General features: G+C 44.4%; 1 protein-coding gene across 1 annotated transcript in view; it reads right to left on the reverse strand.

Moving 5' to 3' along the window:
- Positions 1–19,019, reverse strand: part of abca12 (ATP-binding cassette, sub-family A (ABC1), member 12) — a 95,457-nt gene that overhangs the window by 20,973 nt on the left and 55,465 nt on the right. Inside the window, exons 51-66 of the mRNA XM_071355258.1 lie at positions 18,023–18,137; positions 17,634–17,809; positions 17,358–17,511; positions 17,134–17,203; positions 16,767–16,901; positions 16,298–16,465; positions 15,957–16,140; positions 15,485–15,703; positions 15,036–15,232; positions 14,327–14,484; positions 13,858–14,094; positions 13,543–13,687; positions 12,934–13,180; positions 2,709–2,798; positions 578–671; positions 341–468 (exon numbers count right to left, since the gene is read on the reverse strand). Coding sequence (XP_071211359.1) covers positions 341–468; positions 578–671; positions 2,709–2,798; positions 12,934–13,180; positions 13,543–13,687; positions 13,858–14,094; positions 14,327–14,484; positions 15,036–15,232; positions 15,485–15,703; positions 15,957–16,140; positions 16,298–16,465; positions 16,767–16,901; positions 17,134–17,203; positions 17,358–17,511; positions 17,634–17,809; positions 18,023–18,137 — 2,517 coding nt within the window. The remainder of the gene's footprint in view (positions 1–340; positions 469–577; positions 672–2,708; positions 2,799–12,933; positions 13,181–13,542; positions 13,688–13,857; positions 14,095–14,326; positions 14,485–15,035; positions 15,233–15,484; positions 15,704–15,956; positions 16,141–16,297; positions 16,466–16,766; positions 16,902–17,133; positions 17,204–17,357; positions 17,512–17,633; positions 17,810–18,022; positions 18,138–19,019) is intronic.

A 19,019-nucleotide genomic window follows, 5' to 3' on the forward strand; every position in this document is an offset into this window, starting at 1 on the left:
TAAATTGTTCATATAGGTATCGGTTATTGATTAGTAATAAGTCATTACCCAATGATATTGTCTTTTTAACTCCGTGATCAAGGCATGAGACTCATTCCTGAATGAGACCAATAAAGTGAACTGAACATAACTGAGCTGGAAGAAGACGCATAGTTCAGGATATCCGATTCCCCAGTTCCATTCATTTACTATCCAGCCAGTGATCCTTTACATTTCATGTCATTGAAAACAGTTTATTCCTATGATTTGTTATGATAGAGAAAGAGGGATATACAGTATAGAGCATATCTAGAAACAGACACATTAGTGTATGCAGGTTGCATTGAAACATACTGTTTACCTGTTCCTGATGTAGTTGTTGGCTGTAGCCAGGAGATAGTTTTCAATGTTGATGCCAGTCAGGTTATAGACGATCTGGGAGGAGGGGTTCATCTTATGGGGAGGCTGGTATTGGTTATACTGACACACCTGATTGGAGGAGCAGAAAGGAGAGTAGAGTGGGTGTAGGACACACACACACACACACAGAACATCTGCTAATTTTTACTGGTATGTCCTTTAATGAACTCTAACCCACCTGTTGATATTTGTTGCATTTGCAGGACTCAAACGGCACTGAACTGTCTCCTCTAGCTTCCCAGCTGGCAGACTTGGTGCTTCTGGTGCAGACCCTTCAAAAAGACAAAATACATTCACAAGGTAAACCACAGGCCCGTTTTAAATGGTAAGATGACTACAATGCATACATGTACTGATTCACAATGACACTAGCTAACCCACTCCACTTACACTTGTACATACACTCACACACATGCATAAACACCACCACAGTAACACACCAATACCAGTGTTCCATTCATATGGACAGTAAATCAGTATTTATTCTCGAGGTATAAACAGGCATGACATCACAGAGTGGTGGAGAGATATAATCAGTAGTCAGGAAGTGCCATGGCACTCAGCGCTCTTCAGTGATTGTCCACAGGGCATCTCTATCTCGCACACGCACACACACACACACACACACACACACACACACACACACACACACACACACACACACACACACACACACACACACACACACACACACACACACACACACACACACACGCCCTGCTGCCTAGCTGCACGTCTAGCTAAATGTCTTTTTTTTTGGCTGACAATTTTATAGTGCCTCTGAGGTCTGGTTCATGAGTGCCAACATTGATTTGAGTGCTTGCGAGGGGAAATCTATCCTATAAACACAGAGTGTTTATGGAATACCAATGATTCCTCAAACACATGCACGTTCAGACACACACGCACCCACACACCAGTGGAGGCTCCCCAGAGGAGGAAGGGGAGGACCATCCTCCTCAGTGAGTTTCGGAATTAAAAAAAAAAACATTAAAAAAGTTATCCTTTTTAGATAAAACTATACTAAATATAATCACGTCACCAAATAATTGATTAACACACTGTTTTGCAATGAAGGTCTACAGTAGCCTCACAGCACTCTGTAGAGTAGCACCGTGGTGTAGCCAGAGGACAGCAAGCTTCCATCCTCCTCTGGGTTCATTGACTTCAGTACAAAACCTTGGAGGCTCATGGTTCACACCCCCTTTCCATAGACGTACAAGTAATTATGACAATTTCCAGTGGAGGTCCTCCAACCTATCAGAGCTCTTGCAGCATGAACTGACATGTTGTCCACCCAATCAAAGATTCAGAGAATGACTCTCGTACTGAAAGTTAAAGCTACAGCTAGCTAACTGCTGGACTAATGATTACACCCTGTATCAGCTAGATGCAGGCAAGGCAGTATGCAAGGCAGTATTGTGCAAGGCAGTATTGAATGTGTCACTGTCTGTCCATGTGTCACTGTCTGTCACCTCAAATTTTTATCTCGACCTGTGTACACCTACTCCCTCACGACGCCAGGTCAGCGGAGTCAATCACCACCTTCCGGAGACACCTGAAACCCCACCTCTTTAAGGAATACCTAGGATAGGATAAAGTAATCCTTCTAACCCCCCCCCCCCCCCTTAAAAGAGTTAGATGCACTATTGTAAAGTGGTTGTTCCACTGGATATCATAAGGTGAATGCACCAATTTGTAAGTCGCTCTGGATAAGAGCGTCTGCTAAATGACTTAAATGTAAATGTAAATGTTGTAAACTTTAATTCATTGGCTAGGTTGTAGCAACCTCATGATGGGTATAGGGAAAATTAGAGTATCACGTAGTAGCCTAAACCTATCGATGTTACATTGAGCTGGGTGATTGGAATATGAATGACAGTCATCCAATATGCTGTAATAGAAATAAGGCCATGCTCATGAAATAAGAAAAACCTCCTCCCTCATCTTAAACGGCACTGACCGCCACTGACCCACACACTCGCGCATGTCCAAATACACGCACACATACATACACACACAGACGGCAAAGCAGAGCTGCTCCAGGCGTTTAGAGACATGCACCATGTATTAATGCTGAAGAGTACAGAGTATGGCGAGAGGATAGTGGAGAGCAGGAGAAGTGGAACAAAGACAGATACTAAAAGGGAAAAGATTGACAATGGCATATGAAGGAAAATAGGGGAAGAGAATTCGGAAGTGCTAGATATAGACAAAGTAGGAGAAGATGTGGTGGAGAGAAAGTAGCCAGACAAGTAAGAGATCTATCTTCAACACAGTGATTATGTAGAAGTTGGTCAGGTACATACGGTTTATCAGGGCTGTTCAGACACCCATTATCCATCCCAGGGAATGACATCATAGAGTTGACCAGGTTGCTGGAGTTTGGATTCTGGTTGCTGTTGACGACATAAAACTAAAAAGTTTCAGGACAAACTTATAACAGAACGCAACATTATGTCTCGTCTAATACTTTCTAGTTAGCCTGGTCCCAGATCTGTTTGTGCTGTCTAGTTTGCCAAGTCCTATGATCATTGTCATGCCATGTTTTCGAAATGTGTCATGCCACTGACCATGACAGATGGTTATACAGCACAAACAGATCTGGGACCAGGCTATACTTTCAAGTGACTTTGAGCAAATCCTTCAGTACAGTATTAGTAAATGATCCAATTAGGACAGTGGTTTGGACGGTAATATGAGCCCAACATCAAAAAAGGCTAATTCAATCTCATTTAACCGTCAACCAAGGACAGTGAGAGGGCACACAGTGTTTGATGTGTTCCTACCTCAGCATATCCTCTCCTTTATATCTCTCTCTATCTCTCCTCTCCTCTCTACCTTCCCTCAGATCAAAGAACTGCTCTTCACAATCAAGACTTCGTCATTTCGACTCTCTCCTTCCTTCTCTCTATACTTTCATCTCACACCTCAGATCCCATCATCATAATCATCTCTCTCCAACATCTCACTCCCTCTCTCTAAATCTCACTCGCTCTCTCTACCTCTCACTGCCTCCCCCCTCTACCATTTATCTGAGTCACCCTTCAAGAAACTTCTACGCTCTTACCCAAAAAACCTAACTTACAACCTGAAAATTAGAAAGATGGCACAGCAATAGACAAACAGTGACTGGACGGGACTGATCTGGGACTGTACAGTACATTCTGAAAGTATTCAGACCCCTTCATTTGTTCCACATTTTGTTACATTACAGCCTTATTAAAAAAATGTATTTTTTCCCCCTCATCAATTTATACACAATACCCCATAATGACAAAGCAAACATTTTTTTTTGTTGCAAAAAATAAAATAAAATAAATAATAATATTACATTTACAGAAGTATTCAGATCCTCTACTCAGTACTTTGTTGAAGATGCAGTGAATACAGCCTCGAGTATTCTTGGGTATAACGCTACAAGCTTGGCACACCTGTATTTAGGGAGTTTCTCCCATTCTTCTCGGCAGATCCTCTCAAGCACTGTCAGGTTGGATGGGGAGCGTCACTGCACCAGTGATGCCAATTTAGCAATTTTGTTGCTAGATTTAGCAACTTTCAGAGTACCCTAGCAACTTTTTTTTCAAACAGCACCTAGCAACAAATTGTGCTATTTTTAAAAATGTATTTGGAACTTTTAGCAACTTTTGAAAAGTGACTCAAACGCTAAAATGCATTTTCCCTCTAAATGACACACAACCGATTTTCTCTGTCACACACTTACATGCTGACCAGACTGGACACGTCGTGTGCGCGAGCGTCGCAAAATAAATTTAGAAACCCATGTTATTCAATTATTGCACCCACACTGCTTGCGCACGCCAACGAGCGTCTGCGACACCAAGGGCTAAAATAGATGTCGTTCCTATTTCTGACGCAGATCGCGCTGCAAGTCCTGTCTCTCCCATCTCCTCATTGGTTTATAGAAGCAGGTACCCACGTGCCATCTCCTCATTGGTTATACCCACGTGGGTGATAGAAAGACGAAAACTGTTTTGCCGGTAGTCGTGGTAATACAATGAAAGTTTAGATGCGATCACCATATAATTTAAACGATGAAAAAGCCTGGAAGGAGGAGAGATGACTAGAAACAATTCGGTTGGCCGTTTTATATGTGGATTAATTGTCGGAGTAGAGATCCTTGTCCATTTCAGGTAAAATAACAACTCAATGTTTATATCCCAGGACAAATTAGCTAGCAACAGCAAGCTAGCTAAACAGGACAAATTAACGTTAGCTAGCAAGTGCAAGCTAACTAGCTAAAATACCATACATGTTTAATGCTTTTCGACCTGTCCCCAAATTAATGTCATTGGTTCAGAGTTTGTTTTGATATTTTAACCTGCGTGTCATGGTCGCGTTTGGTGTGGGGGGGCAAAATAAATTTATGCACGATAGCACAGGATGGTGCACGCGCGCAGCCGGTTTGGGCAAGGTGTCAGTCACAACATGCGTGCCTAGCTGCAAAAGTTCATTGCGAGTGACGTCAGCAGCAGGCGCTCAGCTCATGCACAGGCAGTAGCAGGCCAGCAGCAATTTCAGCAAATTGCAAATCATTGTTGGCTGACTGCAGCAGCAGTAGTATGCGTTCGACGAGACAAACCCAATGAATATAGTTGGTCACAAATGTTTGATCTTGAACAGAACTTACAACATCAATCAACATGTCTCAATCAAAATTGTACAGCCAGAAGTACAAAAAAGAGTGGGAGTCTGTACCTGAATTTAAAGGGTGACTGAAGCCAGTAATTGGGGATGATTGACGGGCATACTGTGCGTACTGCAAATCAGGTATGCTTGCAAAAATGTATGACATCAAAAAACATTGTGCTACAGCAAAGCATATAAATACATCAAAACCGTACAACCCCACAACGCAGTCTACATTACCACAGTTGGTTAAGAAAGTGGATAACTGCAAAAGTGCAGAAGCTACTATGGCAATGGCCATTGCGGAGCATTGTTCGCTGCTAGCATGCAACCATTTACGTATGGCTTGTATAGCTGCCTTTTCAGATTCTGTGGCAGCAACAAACTTCCAAATGCACCGCACCAAGTGCACAGAACTGATTAGGGGAGTACTGGCTCCTTATTTTCTCAAAAGGGTAACATCAGATGTGGGGGATGAGAAGTTCAGTCTTCTTTTGGATGAGTCCATTAATGTCAGTGTCTCGAAATACCTGTGTGTAGTGATTCGGTATTTCAGTGCTAAAAAAAGAACCGCTGTGTCCACATTTCTCGGGCTGGTTGAATTGGAGGGGGGCGATGCCAGATCAATAGTAAAGGCGGTAGTTGAGTTTCTTGAGAAGTGTAACCTTAAAAAAGAGAATCTTCAGGGTATTGGCACTGATAATGTGTCCGTGATGACTGGGGTGCACAAGATTTTAAAGGAAGAATGTGCATTGCCCAATTTGGTACTCATCCGCTGTGTGTGCCATTCTTTACAATTGGCTGTCAGTGCAGCATCCAAAGAAACCATCCCTAGGAGTGTTGAGTACTTAATCAGGGAAACCTACAACTGGTTTTCGATTTCCCCAAACCGGTGCGAGGCGTACAAAGCAGTGTATGCCACCATTAATTGTGGCCAGAAATCCCTGCAGATCACTAAAGTGTGTGCCACACGTTGGCTATTGATTGAACCTGCGGTAACTCGTATATTTAGCCAGTGGGAAGAACTGAAACTCCACTTTGAGGTGACCAAGGCCAGTGAGCGTTGCTACATGGCAGATGTGCTCCACGCCATGTACATGGACAAGACCAACTATGTCTACCTGACATTCTTCATTCTTGAAATCAATCCTGTCTGACGTACAAGTTGCAGTGAAGTCATTTGAGGGAGAGCAAACAGATCCTGTCAAGCTTTTGGACAATCTGGTACACCTCTTAACATCAATTTGCAGCAGAGTAGTCAACCCGAAGGCAAAAATTGATGTCCTGAAGGATGGTATTGATGGACATCTCAATCCATCACCATACCTTGAGTACCGTTTAGAGAGCACGGTGTACCAACTCAGTCTTGCGCCAGAGGACAAAAAGGTCATTCGGAGACAGTGCATCAACTACATTGTTGCTTTAAGCAAGGAGCTGCAAGCAAGGCTCCCAGACAACCTTGAAGCCTTGCGACACATGGCCTTGTTCAGTGTTAAGGAAACGCTAAAGTACAATAAAGGCACCACTGAAATTATTAAAGTAGCTGAGCTACTAGGATACCAGCCCCAAACAATTGATAAAATTGTTTCCCAATGGAGAAACATCCATCTGTTTAGGTGTGTCACGCCCTGACCATAGATTGCTTTGTATGTTTCTATGTTTTGTTTGGTCAGGGTGTGATGTGGGTGGGCATTCTATGTTGTATGTCTAGGTTGTCTATTTCTGTGTTTGGCCTGGTGTGGTTCCCAATCAGAGGCAGCTGTCTATCGTTGTCTCTGATTGGGAGCCATATTTAGGTAGCCTGTTTTTCATTGTGTGTTGTGGGTGATTGTTTTCTGTCTTAGTATTAGTTTCCAGACGGAACTGTTTCGGTTGTTCTTTTTTTGTTTACTTTGTATTGTAGTGTTCAGTTTATTAAAATGACGAACACTTACCACGCTGCACCTTGGTCCTCCTCTCTTTCCACCAACGAAAACCGTTACAAGGTGGGACTCAACTGAAAATACAGTCGAGTTTTGGAGTGAAGTCATTAACTACACGGACTCTTCCGGGTCAAATCCATTTGAAGAACTGTTCAAAGCTGCACTCGCTGCCCTCTCCTTGCCACACTCAAATGCGGAGGTTGAATGGCTGTTCAGCCAAATGAGTGTGGTCAAGTCAAAGTTAAGAAATAGTGTCACTGCACACTCTCAACTCCATACTCCTGGTGCGGTATGGACTGAAGCTGGCTGGTGATACCTGTTACCAGGATAAACTACCAAGTGAAGTTCTGCAGCAGTTTGGCACCACAGCAGCATACAGCTTTAAGGCCACTCCATCCTCTACTGCTGGTTCCAGCTCCGTGACAATGCAGTTGGACAGTGAAGATGAAGAGGATTTCCTTGCCAATCTATGATTCATCATATTTACAGTACGTATGCAAGGAGTGGACTTTCTGGAACTGGTGGAGACACACAGCTGATGGTGGCAGTGTGTACTGCAGTGTGTGTGAGAACAGTGGCAATATCTGGAGGAAACCATTGAGCAGCTAGCCAGCCCAGCAGCACAACAACCTGGAGAGAGATGCCTAGCGCAGACATCATTATTTGAGATAAGTTGCTTGTTCAATAAGATAGCATATATACCTTGTTATTAGCTTGTACCTATAATTGTTGATCAGTTTTGTAGCATGTTAACTAACTACCAATGCACTGCTTAAAACTATAATTGTTAAGAATGTGGAGGTTTACTAGTTAAAAAGAAAATAAATAAAATGTAATTGTTCAATAATGTGTAATTGCTCAATAATTCAATGTGTTGTGTTTAAAAATAAATATATGTGATCATATAAAATGTGTTGTTTATATCACTTTTACAAATAAAAATATATGATAATAAACAAACAAATCTAAACTAACAAATGTAAAATCATATTTTTCGCCGAGATGGCCAGTCAATTTGAGTAACGTTATTGTGTATTTGTCACGACTTCTACCGAAGTCGATGCCTCTCCTTGTTCGGGCAGTGCTCGGTGATCGACGTCACCGGTCTTCTAGCCATCATTGATCCATGTTTCATTTTCCATTGGTTTTGTCTGGTCTTCTTACACACCTGGTTCCAATCACATTCATTAATCGTTGTGTATTTAACCCTCTGTTTCCCCTCATGTCCTTGTCAGAGATTGTTTATTGTTATGTTCATGTTCTATGGATTGGTGTGCGACGGGTTCTTGTACCCACATTTATTTTATTTTGGACTTTGGTTTTGGAGTTTATGTTTTAAGTTATTAAAATACTAAATTTATACCAAGTTTAATTCTCCTGTGCTTGACTTCCCTGTCACCTACATACACGACGTGACAGTATTCTAAGTAATGACGCAGTTTTACGTTATTAGGTAATGACGTCATCACGCAATGACATCACAACGTCATTTAGCAACTTTAAGCAACAAATCGACCTGCCTCTAGCAACTTCCCCAGAAAAGTAGTTGGCAACACTGCACTGCACAGCTATTTTGTGAAAGATGCTGCTGAAGAGGATGGCTGGCATTTTACATGCTCCTGAACAGTTGTGCTATTTAAAAAAAAAAATCGTTGTTTGTAACTTATTTTTAAACTTATTTTGTACATAATGTTGCTGCTACCATCTCTTATGACCGAAAATAACTTCTGGACATCAGAACAGCGATTACTCACCACAAACTGGAAGGAGCTTTTTCGTTTAAAGAGTCCGATGAGAAGGAAATACTGCTCTCCTGGGAACAGGCCCAGATCCCAGTCATTTGCATGAAGAAAAGACGGAGGAAAAGAGGACGCAGATTGGGCTTCTGAGAATCAGCCGGTGTGCGAATAAACTCCCACTGCCTTCCGTTCTACTTGCTAACATGCAATCATTGGAAAATTAAATTGATGATTTACGATTCTTTTTACCAACGGAACACTAAGAACTGTAACATCTTAAGTTTCACGAGTCGTGGCTGAACGACGACACAGATAATATAGAGCTGGCGGGATTATCCATGCACCGGCAGAACAGAGAAGCTACGTCTGGTAAGATGAGGGGTGGGTGTGTGTGTGTATTTGTCAATAACAGCTGGTGCGCGATGTCTAATATTAAAGAAGCCTCGATGTATTGCTCGCCTGAGGTAGAGTACCTTATGATCAGCTGGAGACCACACTATCTACCAAGAGAGTTCTCATCTATATTATTCGTAGCCGTCTATTTATCACCACAGACCGATGCTGGCACTAAGACCGCACTCAACCAACTCTATAAGGCCATAAGCAAACAAGAAAATGCTCATCCAGAAGCGGCGCTCCTAGTGGCCAGGGACTTTAATGCAGGCAAACTTAAATCAGTTTTACCAAATTTTTACCAGCATGTCACATGTGCAACCAGGGGAAAAGAAATTCGAGACCACCTTTACTCCACACACAGAGATGCATACAAAGCTCTCCCCGCCCTCCATTTGGCAAATATGACCATAATTCTATCCTCCTGATTCCTACTTACAGGCAAATACTCAAGCTGGAAGTACCAGTGACTCGCTCAATACGGAAGTGGTAAGATGACGCGGATGCTACGCTACAGGACTGTTTGGCTAGCACAGACTGGAATATGTTCCAGGATTACAGGCATCATCCGCACTGAGCTAAAGGCTAGAGCTGCCGCTTTCAAGGAGCGGGACACTAATCCGGACGCTTATAAGAAATACCGCTGTGCCCTCAGACGAAACATCAAACAAGCAAAGGGTCAATACAGGATTAAGATTGAATCCTACTACGAGCATCAGAGCTCGTCGGATGTGGCAGGGCTTGGAAACTATTACGGACTACAAAGGGAAACCCAGACGCGAGCTGCCCAGTGACACGACCCTACCAGATGAGCTAAATGCCTTTTATGCCCGCTTTTGAGGCAAGCAACACTGAAGCATGCACGAGTGCACCAGCTGTATTGGATGACTGTGTGATAACTCTCTCGGTAGCCGATGTGATCAAGACCTTTAAACAAGTCAACATTCACAAAGCCACGGGGCCAGATGGATTACCAGGACATGTATTCAAAGCATGCACGGACCAACTGGCAAGTGTCTTCACTGACATTTTCAACCTCTCCCTGAGTCTGTAACACCTATGTTTCAAGCAGACTACCATGGTCCCTGTGCCCAAGAAAGCAAAGGTAACCTGTCTAAATGATTACCGCCTCGTAGCACTCATGTCGGTAGCCATAAAGTGCTTTGAAAAGCTGGTCATGGCTCACAACAGCATCCTCCCGAATACCCTAGACTCACTCCAATGCGCATACCGCCCCAACAGATTCACAGATGACTCCACACTGCCCTTTCCCACCTGGACGTAAGGAACACCTATGTGAGAATGCTGTTCATTGACTACAGCTCAGGATTCAACTCCATAGTGCCCACGAAGCTCATCACTAAGATAAGGACCCTGGGAATAAACACCTCCCTCTGCAACTAGATCCTGGACATCCTGACGGGCCGCCCCCAGGTGGTAGGCAACAACACATCTGCCACACTGATCCTCAACACTGGGGCCCCTCAGGGGTGTGTACTTAGTCCCCTCCTGTACTCCCTGTTCACCCACGTCTGCGTGGCCAAACACAACTCCAACACTATCATTACGTTTTCTGACGATGCAACAGTGGTAGGCCTGATCACAGACAACGATGAGACAGCCTATAGGGAGGAGGTCAGAGACACTGCTAGGACAACAGCCTCTCTCTCAAAGGGAGCAAGGTAAAAGAGCTGATCGTGGAATACAGGAAAAGGCGGGTCGAACAGACCCCCATTAACATCAACGGGGCTGTAGTGGAGCGGGTCGAGAGCTTCAAGTTCCTTGTTGTCCACATCACCAACAAACAATCATGGTCCAACATACCAAGACAGTCGTGAAGAGGGCACAACAAAACCTTTTCCCCCTCAGGAGACTGAAAAGATTTATCATGGGTCCCCAGATACTCAAAAAGTTCTACAGCTGCACCATTGAGAGCATCCTGACTGGTTCATCACCGCCTGGTATGGCAACTGCTCGGCATCTGACCGTAAGGCACTACAGAGGGTACTGCGCAAGGCCCAGTACATCACTGGGGCCAAGCTTCCTGCCATCCAGGACCTATATAATAGGCGGTGTCAGAGGAAAGCCCATAAAACTGTCAGAGACTCCAGCTACCCTAGTCATAGACTGTTTTCTCTGCTACCGCACAGCAAGCGGTACCGGAGCACTAAGTCTAGAACCAAGAGGCTCCTTAACAGCTTCTACCTCCAGGCCATAAGACTGCTGAACAATTAATCAAATGGCCACCGGACTATTACATTGACCCCCACCCCCATTTGTTTTGTACACTGCTGCTACTCACTGTTTATTATCTATGCATAGTCACTTCACCCCTACCTACATGTACAAATTACCTCAACTAACCTGTACCTCGGCACACTGACTCGGTACCGGTACGCCCTGTATATAACCTCGTTATTGTTATGTTATTGTGTTACTTTTTATAATTTTATTTTTTATTTTTTATTATTTCATAAATATTTTCTTAACTCTTCTTGAACTGCACAGTTGGTAAGTAAGCATTTCACGGTAAGGTCAAGACTTGTTGTATTCGGCGCATGTGACAAATAAATTTGATTTGATTTTCAGGTCTCTCCAGAGATGTTAGATCGGGTTCAAGTCTGGGCTCTGGCTGGGCCACTCAAGGACATTCAAATCAAATCTAATATTTTTTGTCACTGATTGGTGATTGGTGGAGTGCCTCAGAGATGGTTGTCCTTCTGGAAGGTTCTCCCATCTCCACAGAGGAACTCTGGAGCTATGTCAGAGTGACCATCGGGTTCTTGGTCCCCTCCCTGACCAAGGCCCTTCTCCCCCGATTGCTCAGTTTTGCCGGGCGGCCAGCTCTAGGAAGAGTCGTGGTGGTTCCAAACTTCTTACATTTTTACATTTTAGTCATTTAGCAGACGCTCTTATCCAGAGCGACTTACAGTAGAGTGCATACATTTTATTACATTTTTTTTTTTTTTTTTTTACATACTGAGACAAGGATATCCCTACCGGCCAAACCCTCCCTACCGGCCAAACCCTCCCTAACCCGGACGACGCTATGCCAATTGTGCGTCACCCCACGGATCTCCCGGTTGCGGCCGGCTGCGACAGAGCCTGGGCGCGAACCCAGCCCAGCCTGGGCGCGAACCCAGAGACTCTGGTGGCGCAGCTAGCACTGCGATGCAGTGCCCTAGACCACTGCGCCACCCGGGAGATTCTTCCATTTAAGTATGATGGAGGCCACTGTGTTCTTGGGGACCTTCACTGCTGCAGGAATGTGCCTTACCAAATCATGTCCAATTAATTGAATTTACCACAGGTGGACTCAAATCAAGTTGTAGAAACATCTCAAGGATGATCAATGGCAACAGGATGCACCTGAGCTCCACTTAGAGTCTCGTAGCCAAGGGTCTGAATACTTATGTAAATAAGGTATTTCTGTATTTACTTTTATATAAATGTTCAAAAAATTCTAAAAACCTGTTATCACTTTGTCATTATGGGGTATTGTGTGTAGATTGATGAGAAAAAAATGTATGTAATCTATTTTCAAATAAGGCTGTAACGTAACAAAATGTGGAAAAAGTGAAGGGGTCTGAATGCTTTCCGAATGCTCTGTATATCAGATGTCTCAAAGAGTGATGATCTAGGATCAGGTTCACCCAGTTCATTATGATCTAAAACCTTAATCAGCACTTAATCTGCCCCTGATCTCCTATCCCATAATGCAGCAGTGCCGTGTGTCCTGTACCTGACCTGAAGAAGGAGGTCCGAGGTGATAGAGGGTGTGTGTGTTTATGTGTGTAAGTAAGTAATATGTGTCTATCAGTGTCTCTGACCTGAAGAAGGAGTACTGTGGTCCGAGCTGGTAGAGGGCAGGTGACAGTTCCATCTCTGGGAAGTGTTGCAGGTCACTCTTGATGGAGCCCAGACCCATGGCCAGGATGATGAACACGACAGGTAGAACCACCTGGGAGAAGAGACCCTTCCAGTCCCGTCTGGAGTGGTGAACCCTCTTCATCAACATAGCAGTCACCTGCTGCCAGGTCAGGGCCAGGCCGTGCACCGTAGACGAGCCCGTCAGACCTACAGGACAACAAGGGTTTGTGTTATTATTAGTAGAATTAGCATCTGTACCAAGGCTGGTGGGATGCTATTACCAGACCAGACTAGGGCCCAACGGGAAAGGGGCATCTAAAATAGCCAAGAGGACAGGAAGAGATTGAGGGAGTTTGTGGAGGCCTGCTGTGCCACTTCGCACAATAAGGTCTAAGTAAGTATGTTTTATTCCTAGGACCAGGAGTTTTTCCTGAGTTTTTCGTTAACGGAATGGGAATAACTGGCCTGTATCAAGGACCCATAGTTCTTCCTCCTGGGTAAGGTACCACTATACTAGCTGGTCAGTCTAGTCTAGGATGTCAAAGAGCAGTGAAGTGGACGTGACTCACTGGCTTTGTCTCCGAAGATGGAGTTGTTCTGGAGGTCCTCTGGTAAGCTGTCTCTGGAGGCAGACAGGTCTGGCATGGATTCAGACACAGAATATGGCTTATCTTCTGCAGGCTCTGTATCATCTTGGGTCAGCTGGAGGAACACCTGCACAGACCACAAAAAACATAAGCGTGTCAATCGGTGTGAACTGTAATTGCATGTCATGTACATTATCTGAGTGTGTATCTCTGTATATGAAGTACACTGTATATGCATGAGTGCTGGTGTACTCTGTGAGTGCACACCACATTGAAAAGCATCTATGTATCTCTAACCTCCTCCAAGGTAGTGTCAGAGATGCCGTAGCAGCCCAGCTGTAGAAGGTCCAGGTTAGAGTCCAGGCTGGAGAGCAGGGAGCGGTAGGCCTCAGCATTGGAGGAGCTGAACGGGGGAAGGGAGTAGACCAGGTCTCCCATCTCAGCCTCCTTCAGACGAGCATCTGGCATGTAGGACTGGATGAACGTCTTGACCTCGACACCGTCAAACCTGGCCTGGGAGTCTGGGGCCTGGACCTAACAAGAGACCAGGGTGAGGAAGAAGAGGAGTGCTCATACAGTATGGCCTACGTCAGGCCATTTTATTTACCATGGTTATTACGTTATTTATTTGACAGGGACAATACACATCAATTAACATTTCTATAAATGTTTTCATCTGTAGTCCCTGTGTTAGTTTTAAAACTTGATATAAGCATGTACAGTAGAAGTATTTTTTTGAATGTCTTATAATAAGGCTCATAAGTACCTTCTTGGTGAGTGTGAGGTTGTATCCCTGGGCCAGCTTATCTTTGAGGTAGAAGGGGGAGCCGCAGCACTTGAGGCCTCCTCTCTCCAGGAAGGCTATACGGTCGCTCAACACCTCTGCCTCGTCCAGGTGGTGGGTAGATAGGATGATGGTACGGTCTGAGAGAAGGTAAAGAGAGAGACACACACACACACGGACACACACACACACAGGCACACACAGGCAAGGATGCAAGGACGCACACACACACCCGAACATACAGATGTATGCATGCACACACACACACAACAGGAAAAGAAAAGGACATAGGAACACCAACAGACAGAGATAACCCACACACAGAGACATGTGACAAACAACACAGAGACAAAAAGTATGAGCAATCCCATTCTGAACCTTTTCAGTTTTCCCTTCCCTCCCTGAGCAGCAACTGTCAGTCACATCGACTGAGACAAACCCAATCAAGTAGCAGGCATGTCTGTGTGTGTGTGTTAAATAGCAGATTCCACAGCCACATGACGGATACCGATCCCTCTGCTCCCCCACTACAGATGCTGTGGGATCTCTTTTTCTCCACAGCTACACACACACACACACACACACACAACACACACTATACTGCTATGTGCACTTGAAGAAAATCTATTTCTGCTTCATTAAATGGAGAGAGAGAAAGAAGGGGTGGGGGTATTTGGGCTGTGAGACTCACCCTTCTTGTGCTTGATGACGATGTCCCAGATGGCACGTCGGGAGCAGGGGTCGACCCCGGTGGTGGGCTCATCCAGGACCACGAGACGAGAGCCCCCGATAAAGGCGATGGAGATGGACAGTTTCCTCTTCATTCCTCCAGACAGTGTCCCCACTCTCTTGTGTCGGTGGGCATACATGCCAGTCTCCTCCAGGATTCTGGGAAAGACAGTAGAAGGAAAAGACGTGTTACTGTATGTGGGAAATGTTAATTTGACTCAGAGCGTTTCAGTCATATTTAGTCACTACAATCTAAAAACAAATCTATCTGCTAAGGCAGTTCATCTTACATGGTTAATATGATGTAATTTAGAGATTTTTGGGGCGGATATGGATGTGATCTTGGTTCAGATTGTACTTTAGGTTGACTTGCTGTTAGACACAACAGCAGTGCGGTACGTGACTACTCACTTGCGGACTTGCGCCTTCAGGTCATTCTGTGACCAGTGTGGTGCCTTGATCTGTCCGTACAGTAGCAGATGCTCCTTGGTGGTCAGGTGGTCAAAGTGGACATCATACTGCATGCACACACCCAGCTCCTGGCGAACGTCATCAATGTTAGTCTCCATGTCCTTCCCATACACCTCAATGGTACCAGAGGAAGGGGCGAACAAACCGGTGAGCAGAGACCTGGAAACAGAGACAATAATACATCACATAAACTCATGTTTTTCAATAGAGAAGACATTGTGAAAAAGCAATGAATAAATATATTCAGCAGGCCTAAATCCCTAACCCCAATGACATATTACAATGTGCCTAATAGCGGGTATTATACACTATTGTATAAACCAGTATATAAGCTATTATAAACTAGTGTGCCTAATAGATTATATCTGATTAAAGAGGAGTAGAGAACAGATAGATTATTGTCAGAACTCACATGGTAGTGGTCTTGCCAGCTCCGTTGTGTCCCAGCAGTGCAGTGACTTGTCCCTCATAGAATTTGACATTGAGGTTCTCTATGGCTGCTCTGTTCCCATAGGTCTTAGTCAGTCCATGGAGAGCCACGCCCACAGGAAGACCTGTGATCTCCTCTTTCATATGAGAGGGGAAGCCACCCTCAACTGAGAGAGAGAGGAGGATGGAGGGAGGCAGGGAGCAGGGGGACAGAGAGAGAGAGAGAGAGAGAGAGATCAAAACATATTACAACACAGTCACATCTCTTGATCTGTTAGCTGCAGCAAGCTGCTTTAGGAAGGCTGTTGTGTTTCAGTACTGTACCTTTGCTGTCCTTCTCATTGGGAAAGACAGAGACGTTATTCTTCATGATGTTGGAGAAGAGCAGTCCCCTGTTGACATTCTTAGGGCCCTTGCTGCAGCAGCAGAAGAGACCAGTCCAGAATGAGGGCATCACAGGGAAGTACCAGGGTTTAGCAATGCCATACTTTCCTGATGGGCACAAAGTATATGATCAATAGAGGAAAAGCAATACATCATTTGCCATAGGGTTAGGGTCAATTCCATTTCAATTCAGTCAATTTAGGAAGTGAACTGACATGCCATGCAATTCCTCATTGCAGTGGGTTACATTGGCAATTGGAATTTCATTTCACTTCATTTCATTTCACTTCCTGAATTGACTGAATGGAAATGGAGTTGACCCCAACTGTTGAACAGTATTTGACTCTGTCTCCAGTCTAGTCTGGCTTGCTGTGTGTTTTTATTACTTGACGCTGTGTTGTGTGATTACCCGGGAAGACTATGCGAATGTAGGCTCCAATGATGAAGTAGCAAACTGAGTCGATGAGGAGAAGCCAACATAGCCAGCCGAAGGATGACGTGTCACCGGCCATGGGTGAGATATATTGGTTGCTCCACTGGATCCCTAGAGAAAGTAGAAAGTAGGAATATAAAAAGGTTTCAGTTAATTTGTTAGATCGCTCTCTATCTTCGTGGCTAGTATAGAGGCTGCTTTCTCCTCATGAGTTTTTTTTAAGCACCTTTGATGGCTTTGTGACACACACACACCCCACACATTTACGAGCGTACGCATGCACGCACGCACGTACACACACACACATGCAGACACAGACAGCCATCTTCCCAGCATGTCGTACCTTCTCCCTGGCTCTCATAGCGAGAGATGTATTGACTGGCGTAGCTGAAACAGGTGGGGGCAAACAAACTCTGAGGGAAACAAGAGGCACGGATAAGGCATAACAAAGGGACATCAATAAAAAATGTCTGTATCAACCCCTCTATCTCTCTCTGTTACTCTCCCTTTTCCTCTCTGTCTCTAGATCTCTCTCTTTCTCCCTCTCCTTCCCTCCCTTCCCCTCACCAGGGCGCTCTTGGTGGAGAACGATAGCGAGCTCTCTAGTGACATCACTACGATGAATGGGAAGAAGCTGATGACGTAGATGAGGGCGCCGCTCAACCCAGCGATGTTGGTCTTGTCAAAGAATGAGCTCACCAGGAAACTGATGGCCAGGATGCTGTAGAATATAAGAGAGGAGAATACTATGTCACATTTTTCAATAGAAATTTAAAAATGCCCATTCACATACAGACATACACACACACACCCAGGTTACCCTGCCACCCTGAGGTAGCCTACCTGAGTCCGTAGTCACTGAGGTAGAGGAAGAGCAGGAAGCCGTCACTGTGGGGCAGGACGCGCCCAGCCTTCAGGATGATGGTGAGGATGATTATGGTAATGATAAGGAAGCATGCACTCTCTATGAACCAGGCGAAGAAGTGACTGATGGGATTGACCCCCATCATCTTCATGTACTGTGGAGGTCAAAAGGGAGGGGTTAGGAAATCAAACAATCAGAACTCATGACTCAAATACAGTATTTAGAATTTAATGAATGAATAGAATAATTAATGAATACATTTGAATGTCTTGCCACCCTTGTGATTTGCAAAATATGTGTTTGTTTGAAAGAGACATCTACAGGGAATGAAATAATTGCCAGGGGAGATGGTTGGCGGCTACTATACCTCATGAAGTCTGAGCTCTCTCTCATGAACCAGCTTCTTCACAAAGTTGGCGATGAACAGAACCCAGGCAATCATCAAGACCAGAGGGAATGCAAATGCGATGCTGTTCAGGTACCTTAGGAAGAGACATGACAGCTGTCAATCAATCAATCAATGTCACAGCCTAGCTATCAGCACTGGGACTGAGAAAGAAAAACAACAACATTTTCACTCACTTGCTAAAAATATGTATTGCATAGTCATGCATACACACACTCATACAATCACTCTCAGATGAACACATCATGATGAGCATGTATATAACACACACACAAACAAAAACAGTGCCCTAGAAAAAACAATAACAACGACAATGTCCTAACCTCATGTAATTCACTCAAAGCTTTTTTCCATAATCAGAGAGGGTATACCCTGATACATGGACCGTGTCAATGTTTATTATAATACAAGTAATATTTCAAAGTGATCGTATCGGGAATAATGTGTTGTTCCCTAATAAATCAATGCACCAGAGCTGCAGGGATCACCATGTGTGCGTCCCAAATGGCACCCTATTTCCTTTATAGTACACTACTTTTAACCAGGGCCCATAGGTCCATTGAGTCAAAATTAGTGCACTATATAGGAAATAGGGTGCCATTTGAGGCGCAGATATATCTCACACATGAATGGGAGGCAGCCAGGCACAGAGAGCAGCTATGCTGCGTTTGCGAGATGAGATATCCATGTTGGCTTCAGAAGCACTCTCAGTAAGATGTAAACATAGACATTATGCTCAGCCATGATTTATGGCGAAGCGTGTACTGTATTGATGCAGGGGACATAGCTAGTAGTTTATGTGTAACTGATCGGAGGCTGGATGAGAGCGTTTTTTATTGTGGGTCTGCTCATCAACAGGAGGGGAGATAATGTGTGTGTGTGCATATGCATGCCTGTGTATTTGTGAGTGTGTGTGTGTGTGTGTGTGTGCCTGCATTCATGTGTGCATGTGTGTGTG

This window comes from Salvelinus alpinus, chromosome 20, assembly GCF_045679555.1.
Source record: "Salvelinus alpinus chromosome 20, SLU_Salpinus.1, whole genome shotgun sequence".
Classification (NCBI taxonomy): Eukaryota; Metazoa; Chordata; class Actinopteri; order Salmoniformes; family Salmonidae; genus Salvelinus; species Salvelinus alpinus.